The following is a 15,995-nucleotide window of genomic DNA, read 5'->3' on the forward strand; positions in this document are numbered from 1 at the left end:
AGCTCAGGTTGAAATCAACATCCAGAGCTGTCATGAGGACACTGATGGTACCCAGTAAGCCTTCGCCAACCCAAGGACGCTCACCACCTTGCTCACTGGGAACAGCTCTAGTGGACAGCTGAAGGCACAGGGGGTTTCAGCATGCAGTGAGAGGGCAGGTGTGAAGGTAGAGTTAGATTAACTGGGTCCAGGGACTGTGATCACAGCAGGCAGCCAGAAACTCTAACCACAAGCCCCTTCCAGACTTGCGTGATCAGGACCTTGTGCATGGAAGGAAGGAAGAAGAGAGGCAAGTGGAGGGGGAGACAGCGTTGGGCAGACACCCACGTAGAAGCCATGACTTTGACAGACTCCAAGGGATGCAAATATGCATACACAGAGCAGGTCAATTAAGAAATTACTCTAGCCTTTAAAATGTATTCACCTTTTTTGTGTGTTAAAAACACATAACACTACATTTACCAACTTGACCATTTTTAAGTGCATAGTTCAATGTTAAGCATATTCAGACTGTTCTGCAACAGATCTCTGACTTTCTCATCTTGCAATACTGAATAAAAGTGACTCAGCTGAAGATGCTGAAGAGGTATGGAGGTATAGACACATTTCCTTAAGCTCTACTCTGCTAGAGCTCTTCAGACAATATGAGTGAACCCGAATCCAGATTACATCAGATTTGTGAGCATAGCACCCACCATCTAAACCCACCCAAAGAGAACCAAAACCTAGTTTCAATGAGTTAGCGCTTTGCTTTGTGTTTCTGAGGAAACCAGCGGAACTCATCCTTCACCCTCTTATTCCTGAGATTGCCTGCAGCTGCCAGGGTGGGCCCTACCAAGTCCTCTCCACCCAAGGATACAGAACTGCAGCCGGCTTCTGCAGAGATGCCAGGTCCTGCCCCCGGACACAGGACCACCCCTGACCGGCAAATGGTCATCCTGTCTTGGAAGGTGATGAGAAAAGGCCTAAGGGTGGAGAAAAAAGCCCTGAGCCCTCACTCTCTGCTCAATACATCCCCAGGTCACACAGTCTGCAGCAGGTTCTGACCCTGATCCGGTACCCTCTTCCCGGAAATGCCTAAGAACTAACACAGGAAGGGTCCATGGGCCAACTCTGAGTCTGAGTCACCCGCCCTCTCTGACCTCAGGCTTCCTCTCTGTGACGGGACGTCATCTTCCACCTCGTTCAACCAGAGGAACCAGGAGTGCCTTGAAAGCAGGCGATCCTGGAGGAGTCTTCTTGGTTCTGAGAAGCCTGGCTTCCCTGGAAGCACAGGGGCTGCCCCCAAAGCCTTGCAGCAGCTGGCTGGGGTCCACGGTAGGCCTGGGTCCTGCTGCCCCAGGTGACGCTGGGGTCAGCCCAGGAAACTTTTCCCTGACTCAGGGTCTGCAGCCTCAGGGAACAGACGAAATACTGAAGGCAGGCATTCTGTCTCAGATGTGTTCTGTGTCCACACTCACCCCTTTTTCCCTCTTCTCCTCCGTCTCTGTGCACCTGGATTCCCGATCCATGAACACGCCTGCACTTCCGTGTACCTGGGCCCGGTCTCTCCCAGTGTCTGCAGAGCCCACACCCACCTTTCCCCCAGAAAGGCCTTGCTCTCTACTCCCTGATGCCCCCTGGATCTCCTGTCACACCCCTGTGGGCTCCTGCCGCCACAGCTCCCACCTGTGCTCAGGAGGTCCCGCACTCATGGTGCGGACCCATGGCTGAGGACCTTGGGTTCTTATAATGGTTCCCTTTGGCTGGGATTTAATGTATAATGTAAATTGATGGGCTTTCCACTATGAAGGACTGGAAGTTGATACTTGTCACTGTGACTCTCCTTCAGCATAAATGAGACCTTGGACGTGGACGGGCACTCCTACAGGGATGACTGTGTCCACAGAAGCACAAGAGGGGCGCTGGCACAGTGCCCTAGCGCCATCTGTGAACCGAACATGAGGCCGGCCAGGAGCCGGCAATTGTGGGTGGGGGAGTTGATGTGCCATGAATAAAGTATCTCGACAATAGGAAACAAGGAGCCCGTAGGTATGAGCAAGAGAGCTGGCCTCCTGCCATCCGTGGAATCAGAAACTTCACATACTGAGTCATTCCTTTTGTTGCTTGGTATTATCAGCTGAAATCTCCCCTCACTTAAAGGATGTGATCTAAGAAACCCACTTTTGAGCAGGGATGCAGTGCAGCTGGGTGACCTTGGGGGTGGGGCAGCGCGAGGCCCCAGCAGCGCCCAGACAGGCTGTGGCTGAAGCACAGTCGGTATCCGCTCAGAGCAGGGGAGCTGCAGAGGCGCTGGGCACCTGCACGGAGTGAAACGCCTCCATACCTCACCCCATTTTACAAGGCCTCCCAAGGCTTTCCGAGATTCCACCACTGTAGGGCTTTTCTCTTGTCTCAGAGCCAGGACTGACTTCCTACACAGCCCATGATGAACCTCGCTAAGTTCTCCAAGCCAATTCAGCAAAGACACATGAGTTCTTGGAAGGTCACCTGCACTTCCAGCAGCACCACGTCTACTCTATTTACAAACATTACTATGTGCCAGGAAACAAAAGAAGTCACTGCCACTGCCCTCCAGGGGTGTTTTGATCTGGGAGCAGAATTTGAGTGGAATTAGGTCTCAGCCATAGGATGCAGAGTGAGACAGATGGAGGCTATTTATACACTATGAAAGTGAAAGTTGCTCAGTTGTGTCCAGCTCTTTGTGACCCCATGGACTGTAGCCTGCCAGACTCCTCTGTCTGTGGAATTCTCCAGGCCAGAATACTGGAGTGGGTAGCCTAACCCTTCTCCAGGGGATCTTCCTGACCCAGGAATCAAACTGGAGTCTCCTGCATTACAGGCGAGTTCTTTACCAGCTGAGCTTCTAGGGAAGCCTGTTTATTCATTGGGAATGAACGTCAGGGGTGATGCAGACACAGCACCAAGAACAGGGAAGGTGCTGAGTGGCAGTGCTCACTATCACCTTACCATCACCACCCCCACCACCATCACCATCATCACCCTCCCCACCATCACTATCATTACCATCACCATCACCACCACCATCACTACTATCATTAACGCTACCACCACCACCATCCTCACCATCATTATTATTGTGCTGACTGCAGGCAGACTTTCTCAGAAAATGCTTAGCCTTCGCATATAATTGTCATCTCAGAAATAACCAGAGCCACGGTAGACATGCTGCTGCCTGAAGAGCTGGTGCAATGTGAGCTATGCAGGACATGAGGCAATCCCCAGGAGGAGTTCCAGGTAATGCCACCCCCAACTCCCTACCACCAGGTAACTTGTGGTCTTTCTCATAATCAGGACACAACCTGCCAAGAGTGAAGGATTTCACTAACTTCTGGATGCTAACGTCTCTGTGACAAACCTTTTTCTACAGCCAGAATTAAGACACACTATGCAGCAGTCAGCATCTGGGGGCAAGATGCAAGGCAGGCCAAGGAGGGTCTCATGTAGAAAATACAGCGTCATAGAACTTTCCAGCCTATTTCCTATTTGTATGCAAGACATGAGGCCACTCTGGTCAGATACTGACCCCCATCAATAGGGTGAGCCTCAGGCACACAGACATGGGACGATGCATCTGTTGGGTGAGAGCCATTGTCCTGCAAATATCATGGAGCCTTTCAGACTCATTGTCCCCTTCCTACTCAGTGTGGTAGAGCCAAGAACCACATGTGGACCAGTCCAGCTTGGCAGCCCTAGCCTCCCCCATCCAGAGGATGGATGTGTGCACTGGGGATCTGAACATCTTCAAAGCACAAGGATGCAGCATCCCCGAACCTTCCACATCTCCACATCAGTTGGTTAGCTGACTCTCCTTGCCATCTAGCAATTTTTTTCTATTGCTGGCTGATCTAGCTTTTTTGCAATTGAAAGATGTAAATACTCAGATGACATTTTGATATTAAAATCAAATGGGTTCCAGTGTCCTCTACACCAGCCAGGGAGAGAAGGAAGTTCTCTCTCCACCTCAATTCAAAGAGCTGAAAGCTAGAGACATGCACATTCTTTAGATGGGATTTCTAGCAAGACAAGACGTCCCAGAACAAAAGCCAGAAGTCTGCTTGCAGACTGTTCCAAGAACCCTCTACACTGTCCAGATCCTTTTCATCAATGTGGTGTGAGTCTCCAAGGCTCTGCACTTCCCGGCTTGGCACTGTCCTCAAACAGGAGCTCGCTCTGAAACTGAAAGCCGAACTCTGAGTTAGAAGGCCAGTCCTCACGCTGTGAGCTGCGAGCTGCCCAGCTGGCGGGTATTCATCGCTGCTCAGGGGTCCTACCAGAAGCTCATGCCCAAATTTCAGGAAGGTCTCTGAAGATTAGTGCCCATGTTTATTTATACCTCATCCCCTGACATCACCATAGTTTTACAAGTATAGAAGAAAACTAACAAATACCCAAGATTCCTAACAAACAGGAATGGATTAATAAACACTCTTAACTGAATTTGCATAATTAATAGCCTAACATTTGCTGAAATTTTACAGGTCTGTTGAAGTATTCAACATTTTAAAAATGTCATTTTAAAAATGTCACTACTTTATAAGACCAGGAAATAGAAAAGATCTAAAATCAAAATTAAAATTCCAGTAATTACAGTGATGAGTTTATCAAGTAATTTAAGTATAGCTATCTAAAGGATGGAGGAGATGAAGGGACTTTCTAAAACCCCAGGCTCTATGTTCTACTGTTAAAAGACAGATGAGTCATTTGGGAATATGTTCCATCCACTGGAAAACAAATGAACTAAAGGAAGCTGTCAGACGGTAACCTGAGCTTAGAATCCTTCCCTCTTTCATATACTCAGCCACCTCCAACCTCTTCCAAATCTCAAAGGAGGTTTTAATACAAGAAAGAAAAAAAAAAAGATTTCTGGTTTTAATTTTTCCAAGAAATTCCTTTTAAGTAGGTTTGGTGAGGTAAGAGACAGGATGCGGATAGCTTTGTTCCCACTGAAACTTTTTTTAAACTCAGAATCTCCTGAATGTATCTGACTAAATGAGTTCATATATCCAAATCATTCCATCTGTTTTGTTGCTACAATTAACTACTCCAACAGCTACATATTCAAGTCTAATAACCTATTCCCAGAAGGTTCTCTCAGTTTTTCCCACCTCCCAAACTTCTGATATCCAAGGGCCCCAGGTACTCAGGGAAAGGAAATGAATGTCACAGGGTGCGTGCGAGCTCAGTTGCTTCAGTCGTGTCCCACTCTTTGCAATCCCATGGACTGTAGCCCACCAGGCTTCTCTGCCCACAAGATTCTCCAGGCAAGAATACTGGAGTGGGTTCTTGCCAACCCAGGGATCAAACCTGCATCTTCTGCACGCAAGCGGATTCTTCAGCATCGAGCCACCAGGGAAGCCCAGACGTCACAGCATCATCACACTTATGATCCAGGTGCCCTTCAGGGGCTTGCGGACCAGCACTGCCTGTACCTTTCCACCCCCGGGGATGTGACAGGGTTTAATAGATGGAGCGAAGAGAAATTCAGAAACCACACCCTTAACCCAAAGCACACAGTCAGCCAATGCACAGCTAGACAGGATGGAGGTCTGCAAAGCTCAGGTTCCCCAAGCCATCTGGGACCTGGCTGGGTCTGAAATCCACCCTGTCTTACTGCAAAGCAGGCAGGGCCTCTGTGTGCAGTCCCGCTCTACTGAGAACCACCTATGAGACCTTGGTCAGGCCACGTCCTGACACCTCTGGAAAATCAACTGTAAGATGGGATCTGTCCTTGCAGCTGAGGGGCCTGAGAAGATGAAAGGGCCAAGAACAATGCCAGCGGCAAGAGCAGCACTCCTGCCCCATCAGTGACCCTGGCTCAGCCCTCGGGGTTGGACTCAGGACTAGGAGGAAGCTACAGAATCCTTCCTGCATCCCACCTCCCATCTTCACTTTTAGAGGCAGCATCCTTAGGGAACCAGCTGACACCAAAGATGTGGATGCACACCGACATACCAACACAGGGAGGCCTGGTCTCACTGGTCACCACACTCTCGACCCCAAGGTGACCCCTGGGTCCTTGCAGCTCCACCCCTCCCTAACCTCCCCAGACTTCAGCAGCACTCAGGTTTGGATACCTGATTTGGCCCATCTCCTCTGTGTGGAAGCTTCTATACACACACTCCCCCGATGTCCTCACATACTATTCCTTGACCCACTCTGTCCCAGTGCCCACAGCCTGCGGGGCATCCGCCCTGGTCCCACAGCCTGTGCCTCTCCAACATGGAGAGCCTATCACAGGCTAGAACCCAACGCTTGCTCTCACATCCATTCAGCCATACACACAGAGATCATCTCTCTCCGCTACAGCCACCCCCAGCCTTCCAAGGTCTCGCAGCTGGGCAGGAAGGCCTGGCCCTAACTCTGCACAAGCCACGTTCTAAGCGCCTGCACAGTGCCCGCCTCCTGTGCAGCAGAGCCCCAAAGGCTGAAGGGTGCACAGGGACACCCTCAGGGCCCGCATCCCTGCTGTGCTGGGGCTGCTGCTGGACCCTGCAGCCTGCCGTGGTGGCTGGGATCCCTACAAGCCTCTAGGCCCCGACTCTCCAGAACCTACCCCTCCATCACTTCTCCCACTCCCCGCCTCCACCCACCCCATGACCCTCTCTCTCTAGCTCGAGCTTGATGCCCCATGAACAGCCTCCCCACTCCCTGTGTGGCCAGCTCGTGGCCACCGTCCACACCTGAACAGTGTGGTCACTTGCCTGTCCTCACAAGACTGTGCCCAAGGCCCCAAGTGTCCTCCTCATTCCCCCCTTTCAGACTCTGTGACGAGCCCGGAGCTCTTCCATAAAACCTTATTCTATAAAACACAGACACAGGCAACTGTGCATCCCATGAAAGCCCAGCTCACCTTGCCTCACTGGGGCCCTGCCAGGGCCATCTCCTGTGTCCTGCAGGCGGCCACTGGCCCGTAGCCCGCCTGCCATGCCGTCTGGGGGCATGGGGCCGTTGGCCTGGCTGCTCGACATGTTCATGTGGGTGGGGATGGGCTCAAAGGTGGGGTCCAGCTCCAAGATCAGCCTGTTGAGCTGTTCGATCGACTGGTCGATGTCCAGGGTGGGTGAGCCTGGGGACAGGTCTGTGCCCAGCTCTGGGCCAGCACCATTCACGACTTTGACATCTGGAATCCTGGGTTTGAAGGCTGCTTTGCCAGGAGGGGGTCTCTGTATATCGGGAGGATGTGGCCCAGGGCCTATGCCCCTCTGGACGGCCACTCTGCTGCTGGCCCCCCGAGTGGGGGTGAGCGGGACCCTAGGCTGTGTCTGCAGCAGGCCAGAACTGTCTGCTGCACCAAGGCCCCTGAGCCTGGCCTCCCCATCAGGGGCAAAGCTGTACTGGTGAGCGGCCACCATCTGCTGCTGGCGCACCCAGGTCTGCGTGGAGTAGCTGCTCGGCCCGTAGGCCTGCGTCTGGGCAGGCACAGAGGGCTTCCTGAGCACAGGCTGTGGCTGCTTGGGCTCGCGGCTCCCGAAAGCCCGCTCTCGCTCGAACAGGGGCTCCGCGGCGAGCCCCAGATCTGGGGCCAGAGCACCATGCTGATCTTCGCCGGCAGTGCTGCCGAATCCATCAGACAGGAGGGAGTTCTGGCTGCTCTGGTGGCAGGTGAAGGGGCTCAGGTGGGCTGACGGGTGGCCCTCCGAGGAGGACAGGGTCCCGATGCTGTCCACGCTGTGCAGGTCGTGGCTGGGCATCTCGTCATCCAGGATGTCCGTCTCTCGGTCCTTGGGGGTGGTGTCTCCGTTCACGTGGACCTGGGCCGGTACAACGTGGCGGGTCCCGCTGTACTTGCTGCGAGCATCGCTCATATCCTTCAGGGGGCTTCCAGAATCCTCGAGGCCAAAGCCACTGAGCAACTGATCCAGCTCGGCCTTTTCCTGGGGGCTCAGGCCCCTCTTGGATCCGGGAGTCAGGTGCTCCTCGGTCCTGTCGGTCCTCACAGAGGCTGTGGAGTGGCCCGAGTCACTGCTGACAGACAGGGTGTGATCGCTGTGGTCTGGGCTGCTGGCGGCTGGGACAGCGGGGGACCCGCCTGGGACACTGGGATCTGAAGTGCTCTTCTTTCTCACCTTGGCGTAAAGACTGCCGTCCACGGGGCCCTGCGTGTGCAGCACTGGTGGGGAGACAACGAGAGACAGACTGTAAGTCAAAGATGAAAAGGGGCTTTGGGCTCTTAGAACACATCTATATTTTGTCTGAACAAATAAAACAAATGCATAACTTAGAACGCTCAGGGCCAAAGACTCTGCTAGAATCCAAAAATTCTACATATACTCCTGCGTAGCAAATGCCCACAAAGAAATCTGAATAATCAAACATCTTCAGGCCCTACCTTTTTATGCAAAGAGAAGGGTCATTTAGAGAATCTTTGGGCTTCTTCACACTCAGAGTCGCCTTGCCTCGAGGGCTCACTGTTCATTTCATCTGTAGTATGAATGGTGAGCACAGCTCCACTCACAAGTCTCCAAGACTCAGAATGGACTGTGCATATAAGACAGGAGAGAGCTTCTGTCAGCACCTACAAGGCATCTTCCAGGGGCCTGGGTAACAAATCCTTAGTAAACTGAACATCTAACATAGGTGCCTGCTGTCCTCAACCTTCTGAGATCTGCTAAAATCTAAATATGTAGCTCAACAAAAAGAGAAAGCACAGAAACTGGTCTCCGGCCTGCCTTCCTGGAAGTGCAGCATCTTTGGGCCAAGGAGGTGCCCACGAAGGCACAGCAGGACCTCAAAACACAGAGGGGTAACCACTGATCTCCATGCACAGAGACGGCCAAGGAAAACAAAATTAGGCCTCCAACACAGATGGGAAGAGTGGAACCCTCTGCCACTATTATTAATTACGGCCTTGGCGGCGGCAGTCAACCACTCACTGGCTCACAACAAAGAGCTAGCTGGGAGGGCACTCAACAGCACAAGAGAGCTCGCGGTCAGCACCTCGCCACTGCATCCTCCTCTGCCTCCCTGTATTTCCAACTGTGAAACTGCAGGCAGACCACAATAACAGAGCCGCAGAGGGCTTGACCCGTGTCTGCGGCCCCAGGAGCCACTGCATTCCAGCGGTGACTGGGCCTGGAGCCGCTCTGAGGGACCCAGCTCTAGCCCTGATGCACTCCATCGGCAGGTTTCAGCTTTTTAAAAAAACACAGGGTTGACACTCCAGGACAGAGCCTGTGGGGTAACTTGCACTGTTACGCTGAGAGCACATGAGACTCCAGCTTCCTTCTTATCCCAACTGTGCACGAGAGGAAGAAGCAGAGCAAGAAGTGATGGGGGACACTGGACACAGGGATACAGGCTGGTATGACCCTAGGGACCCTCCTTTTAATGTAGTGCCTGGTGGGAAGGCTAGGGGGAGCAATGATACACAAAATACAGTAAATAAACCAAGTCTGCAAGACAGACAACTGGACGTGAGCGTCAAAGTAAGAGGCAGGAACTAGATGCAGCCGTAGGGTCATTAGGGAATGGTGTCAGTGACAGCTGGTGGTCACAGAGCACCAATCACGGGGTATGCACTCAACTGTATTTTCTCTGACTTTCTAGCATATTCCCTTTGTAAAGATGAAGAATTGAGGCTGAAAGAGCATGAGTAACTTTCCCAGGTTGGGGAGCTGCTGTGAAGTGCAGATGGGACCAAAACCCAGGTTCTCTGGCTCAGTAGGCTGGCATCCCTGCTGCCCTGCCCCGTCCACAGAGAGGAGGCAGCCAGTCATGATGCTCTGCGTGGCAGCAGTGAGTGACCTGAAGGTGCCAGGGGGAGGAGCTGCTGAACCCAGCTCCGCACACGAGGACCTCGGAATGAGCGCCCCAAGTTAGGGGACACCTGCAAACGTCACCCCTCCCGCTGTGAAAGGGAAAAACTGACCCATGTGTGAGTCACTAGGTCACCATGTTTAGGATGTTCTGGGCTCACACAGAACAGCCCGTGGGTGAAGTGGGAGCTGGAGCATAAGACAGATACCAGTTCAAGTCCTCTGCCCCAACCGTGCACAAGCAGGGGGTGCCTGTGCCCTACATGAAACTCGAACACAGACACTGAAAGTCAGAGTACACAGATAAGCAGCTTTCATCTCATTTCTTCACCAGCTGTGGCCAAGAAAATAAGGCAAGACCTGGGGAATCAGGTATTCCCCTTTGGCTTTGCTGAGCGAGCAGCAGAAGACACTTTGCTCCGTGAGAATCTCAATCCCCCCAGAGCAAAGGGGTGGACAGCGCCAGGCCCAGGGGTGGCCAGGGCAGACCACTAGCCTCATAGCCAGCAGGGAGCTGGCAATGTCTAGAAACAGATGTCCATGCGTCCATGACTCCAGTCCTCCTCCCTCAATCTGAATGAAAACGGACTGGCACAATGAATTAAGGGAAAAAGGGAAGCCAAGAATGAGCTGTTTGAGTAGGGCCCCATGGCCAGCCCCACATGGAGAATAGTCCACAAGGGCCTGCAGGAAGTGGAAAAGGGCAGGATATTCCCTTGGCTGCAGAGTTACGAGTAATCCCAATCTGACTGTTTTTATTAGTATTAGAAATCTTAAAATAATAATAAGCACATTAAAAACAACTCGACTGCCGCTGACAAAACACCGGCTCTGTGTGAGGCCGGGCACGGAACATTTAGGCCTTGGTCTCATGGACCCTCAGAGCTTCACAGGGTATGCAGTGAGGGATGGAGCCAAACCCCACCACAGACTCCTTTCTAAACTTCCTACCACACGTGCAGGTTACTTTTTATGGTGGAAAATGTCCAGTACATTTTATATCTACAGGAAAAGTATACAAACCAAATCAGCGAGCCCTCAAAGTCAGACCCACCGAAACTTCTAAATCACTCTGTAGGAGCTTGAATCTTCCCAAAGGCAGCGCCAGGCCTCTGGGGGGGCTGTCCAGGGGCCTCCCCGCTGCACCCACGCTTTGTGATCCTGGGCTGTGGGGGGCAAGAAGGAAGAGGGGCCTCTGGCACCCACTGCCCCTGCCCTGCATTCTCCACAGAAGGACTCAGACTGAGTTTCTCTAAATCTGCAGGTGGGATTCTTGCTCTGCGTTTACTCTGTGCGTTCCTGGTCATGACGTTTAGACTGTCCAAGCCCCTGATTTATAAAAGGGAATAAACAGTATTATCTTTCAAGACACTTGTAAGAATTAGAGAACATATATAAAGAACACAGGCCCAGGGCTCCTAATACGTGAGTCCACGTGTGCTGTTGCTCAGTCAGGTCCAATTCTTTGTGACTCCATGGACTGTAGCCTGCCAGGCTCTTCTGTCCATGGGATTCTCCAGGCATACTGGAGTAGGTTGCTATGTCCTCCTCCAGGGGATCTTCGCGATCCAGGGATCAAACCCACATCTGCGTCTCCTGCATTGGCAGGCCGATTCTTTACCACTGAGTCACCAGGGAAGCCTAGACTCATGTGAGTAGCCGCACTTATTAAAAGCTCCTTCCATGGTGGACAAGGCCTGGCATCCCCTGACTGTGCTGCTTCACTTCTCTCCTGTTCACCACTCAGACCACAGCAGGCACAACCTGCCCCAGGGCCTTTGCTCATGCCGCTCTCCACCTGCAGTGCCATCTTGGCTTGCTCTCTCACCTCCTCAGTGTGGATTCTCCGGACCTTCCTTTCTGTCTCTGCTGGGTGTTTGTCTGCGGCACGCACCTACAGCCAGATATACTGCAGACTTACCAATGTCTCCCCCACAAGAACATGGGCTCCTGGAGGGAAGGGATCTGTTTTTTTGTATCTGGGGATACCTGCGGTATCCCCAGGATTAGGGACCCCCCAGTGAGCCCCGAGTACTGAGAGACTGAATGTTCTGGCTGCTTCTTACATGACAAAACCTAGGGAACTATTTTGGAAAGATGCTCCGCTGTCTTAGCAGGTAAAAAAAAAACTAACGACAGCCAAACAAATAAACAAGGGTCTGATGGCAGAAGTGCCCACAGCCCTTGACCACCTGCAACCCGAAGGTCTCTACTCCCAGACACCAAAACAACCTCTCCCCCAAGTAGACTGCAGAGATCCACTTAGTGGGCCTTCAAATGCCACCCAATAAGACTGGGAAGGTGCGGAAGTCAATATGAGGGTTTCAAAATGTCAATGAAAACAAGAGTTGTGAACCTAAACACGACTCAATGTGCCTATCAGATAGGCAGAGGCCTGAGGGACGTCTGAATGCTATCTGTGCGGCCGCAGGAACTGCGGGTGTGATAGGGTCCTGACATACAACAGGTGCATAACAATGACACAGAATCTTTGCTACTCCCCATCTCCTTCATCCTCCTGCCACCTGTGAGTCGGTTAGTTCCCACAGCTGCAGGGTGGGCAGGGTGTCCCCACCCATGTATGGCCCCTCTAAACCACACCTGGAGAAGAGTGACCTTGCCCACACTGTGCTGGAATTTTGTTTTCTGAGACCCCATGTGAAAACTGCAGGGTGAGAGCAATGAAAACAGAATCACCGGGGACAAAAGTTACCTGGGAGGCTTGGGGGAGGAAGTCATTGCATGACTCACTGCCAAACCCTCCATGGAAAATGAGACACAAGCCCTAACCCATTCTGTGAAGCCCCCTAAAACTGTGGTCAGTTTTCAAGGACGTTCTGACATAACTGATGGCAAAGTACCCCTTTTAATGAGATTTGGAGAAGTGATGCAACAAATAATTTTCAGAGAACTGATGAAGCCAAACTTACTTCTGTGATGCTTGGCAGGGCTGGGGCTGGGGTCCCACCACCGCCACCATCGCCAGCCCCCAGCGGAAGGGAGGGTGGGGCCCCTCAGGTGAAGGAGGCTTGGGGCTGTGAAGCTCTGCTCCATCACAGAATGCAGAGTGCTATCAGAGCCACTGGGTGGGTGAAGGGTGGAAGGCAGAGTCGTTCACTTCATCTGCCCCTTGCATCCTTTCGTATATTCAAATGACATGTTATAATTTTGTGCTTCCAGCTCATGGGGATTTTGAAGGGACTTAATCTTCATTCTGCAAATGGAGACCCCGATCTCCAGACTGGGATGTGAGCTTCCCAGGACCCCCAGTGCTTCTGCTGCAGATGCAGGACAAGAGAGAGCCTCTACCTGTCCCAGTGCAGATCAACCATTTGCTGTGCCCCGTCCATTCCCACTGTCCCCACCCCGTTGAACAAAACCCAGAGCCCCTTCCAAAAGGTGGCCTGTGAGTTATCTGGTAATGTTTTCCCTGCAGCCAGGGCCTGGTTAAAAATCAAACGTAACTACAGCTCCGATTGCTCCCACTGAAAGACACACCAGGGAGGTTCTCAGCTGGAAAAAAAAAACAGAAGGAAGAAAAGAGCCAGAGGACATTCCCTGCCTCATTAAAGGGCAGAGGCTGCAGGACAGACTCGCCACTCTACCCCTGCTATCCTGTGACGATTCCCTGCCCACTCCCACCTGACTTTTGAGCAGGGGCTATCTCACAAGGAGGGAAAGAGACACACCCAAAATATTTCAAAAGTAAGCAAAGAAAATGAAGGGGACAGGAAGAAAATGAAAACATTCCTTCCTATCCTGGCTGAACACAGATTAACCAATGCCCACCTGTGCTCAAAGGTATGTGCTCACAGGTATGTGAAGAATTGGCCAAAGGGAAGGCAACATCTCAACTTCACCTCCATTCAAGTACCAACCACTCGGCCCCCAAAAGGGTACAGAACTGATCTGTACGAAGTTCAACTGTCCCCTAGCCCTGCTTCCAACAAAAAAATCAATTTGAAACAAAAGAGAAAACCTGATAGATACACTAAGCTCGCTGAAATCTTTCTTTCTTTCAAATACTGAATCAATGAATCTTATGTTTTACCTTTGTGAAAGGTTTACTTTAAAAAGTAACTTTTCATTTCAAAAGCACCAACAGTATCTTCCCTGCAAGTCTTCACTGGGGAAAAATAGAAAACTCCTCTCCAGGAAATGTCCATGAGCGTTTACTAAGCACTGGCCATGGCTGCCAGTTAGTTGTTAATGGAGACTGAAATGGAATACTCAGCAGAGTCCCGATGATGTGCTGGGACGAACCAGCCTGGGGAATACGGAGAGGAACGAGAGGAGACGGAGGGCGTCAGGCACATCTCATGGCATCAGATGGGTCAGCAGAGATAGAAAGAAAGAGCAAGACTGCAGGAAGGGATGTTTCCAGGAGCCGCTGCTCTCAGGTGTGGCTACATCCAGGTGAGGTTACAAAGAATCGTTATTTTTCTCATCAGTGGAGGACAGAACACAGGAAACAGCCCTCTCCTGCAATAGGGCTGACATTCTAAAGACAGAGGTTCTTTTTAAGAATCTCCTCTATGCCAGGACGGGCTTTCCAGGTGGCCCTAGTGGTAAAGAACCCTCTATAAGATGAGAACACAGAAGCTCAGAGAGGTTATGCTAACATTTAATATAATAAACGGTTACTGGAATCATCTGGAATGCAACTCTACCTCTGTTTCACTCCCAAATCCATGCTTTCTGTTTTTTTTTAAAACACTGGAATTCTAAACCTGACCAACCACTTTAATGTGAAATTAACAATTTAATTTTGGAAAGGAATTTGCCTAAATATTTTCTTTTCAGTTCCCTCTCTCCCTCTCTCTCTCACACACAGACACTCCTTAGAAACTACTTAATCACTCTGCTTTCCTCCCTAACTCCCAAAACGGTCCGCTGTCGGGACAGGAGCCCGTGTTCTGAGGCTGCTGGGTCGATGATGGCAGTGTTATGTCTGTTTCCTAGGCTGCAGTAGCGGGAGCTCATGGCAGGCTGTGCATTTCTGTCCTCAAAATTAAGGAACTGTTCCTGGGTGGACCACTCAGTACCCACCCACTGTGGCCACCACGCCCACCGCACCCACAGCCACTTGGGAGCCCTGATAAAGGAAAGGCTCTCCACCCACCCTGACTCACTAGGAGACATGCTGTGTCTCTGGGCACAGCCTGCTGACCACTGTCAGTCACTTCTACTTCCTGCGGCAACCCCACATGAACCATCTCCAGCTCGCTCTAAATGACTCTCTACTTGAGGCCACTCAGCTAAACCAATTCACTCTATCAGAAAGACCCCATACCAGAACCTATACATCCCCATGGAAGTCTTATAACCACAGTCATCCCTGGAACAGTGTCTGAGAAGAAAGAAAGAAATGATGCCATTGTCTGCATCCACATCCAAGGTACTGAGAGAGCAACCAGACTCCAAAGACTTCAAGTGACATCCCGGGGGGAGATCGGGGTGGGAGATGGGCTCAGGGAGAGCAGGCTGCGGCAAAGGGCCATCAGAAATGAGTGGGGTGACAGAAATGTTCTTACTGTGGCTGTGATGGGAGTTTCAGGACAGGAAGTTAAACTCCTGGAACTGGGCAGTAAAAAGAGTGAACTTTACTGTATGTAAATTATACCTCAATGATTCAAAAGATCATGGATTCAAGACAGAAATGAGGCTCACAGTGCAATGGGCCCCTGCTGTGTCCACCTTTCCCCGCTCCCCTCTCCCCTCCTCATCTCTTCTGACTCTACTCCCCACCTCTCCATCCCCCACTCCTTGAATTCCTCCACCTTCTCCCTCTCTTCCAGGATCTCCTTCCTCTTCCTAGACTCAATGAGATAGTGGAGAGTTCTCTTGTCTTCAGTATAGTTGTCAGGGTCCCTTTGTGCCCCACCCCCACCCCCCGCCTTGTGACATAAAGCTTGTTTTAACTTTTTCACTGGAGCAATTTAGTGCACATTCTCAGTCCCCCTCTAGACTTTCTGGCATAATCCACCTGGGTGTGAATCCTAATTAAAAATCCTGCCCACAGCTGTGTGACCCTGGGTGAGTTACTCAACCTCTCTGAGCTCCACTTCCCTTATTGGAGAAGTTGGCTGGCAATGGGGTGCTTGATGAGGTTTGCCCAGGATCATCCTGGTAATTCAGGGAGACCAACATAAAGGGAAGAGAACAGGCAGGTGCTGAGTGGACACTGTCTCTGCAAGTCCCCACATCTCCAGTCTA

General features: G+C 51.5%; 1 protein-coding gene across 8 annotated transcripts in view; it reads right to left on the reverse strand.

Annotated features, from left to right (window-relative positions):
* Nucleotides 1-15,995, reverse strand: part of TNS3 (tensin 3) — a 222,654-nt gene that overhangs the window by 58,570 nt on the left and 148,089 nt on the right. For all 8 annotated transcript variants that reach the window (XM_027539303.1, XM_027539304.1, XM_027539302.1 and 5 more), the window contains one exon: nucleotides 6,875-8,134. In XM_027539303.1, the coding sequence (XP_027395104.1) occupies nucleotides 6,875-8,134 (1,260 nt within the window). The remainder of the gene's footprint in view (nucleotides 1-6,874; nucleotides 8,135-15,995) is intronic.

This window comes from Bos indicus x Bos taurus, chromosome 4, assembly GCF_003369695.1.
Source record: "Bos indicus x Bos taurus breed Angus x Brahman F1 hybrid chromosome 4, Bos_hybrid_MaternalHap_v2.0, whole genome shotgun sequence".
Taxonomy (NCBI): domain Eukaryota; kingdom Metazoa; phylum Chordata; class Mammalia; order Artiodactyla; family Bovidae; genus Bos; species Bos indicus x Bos taurus.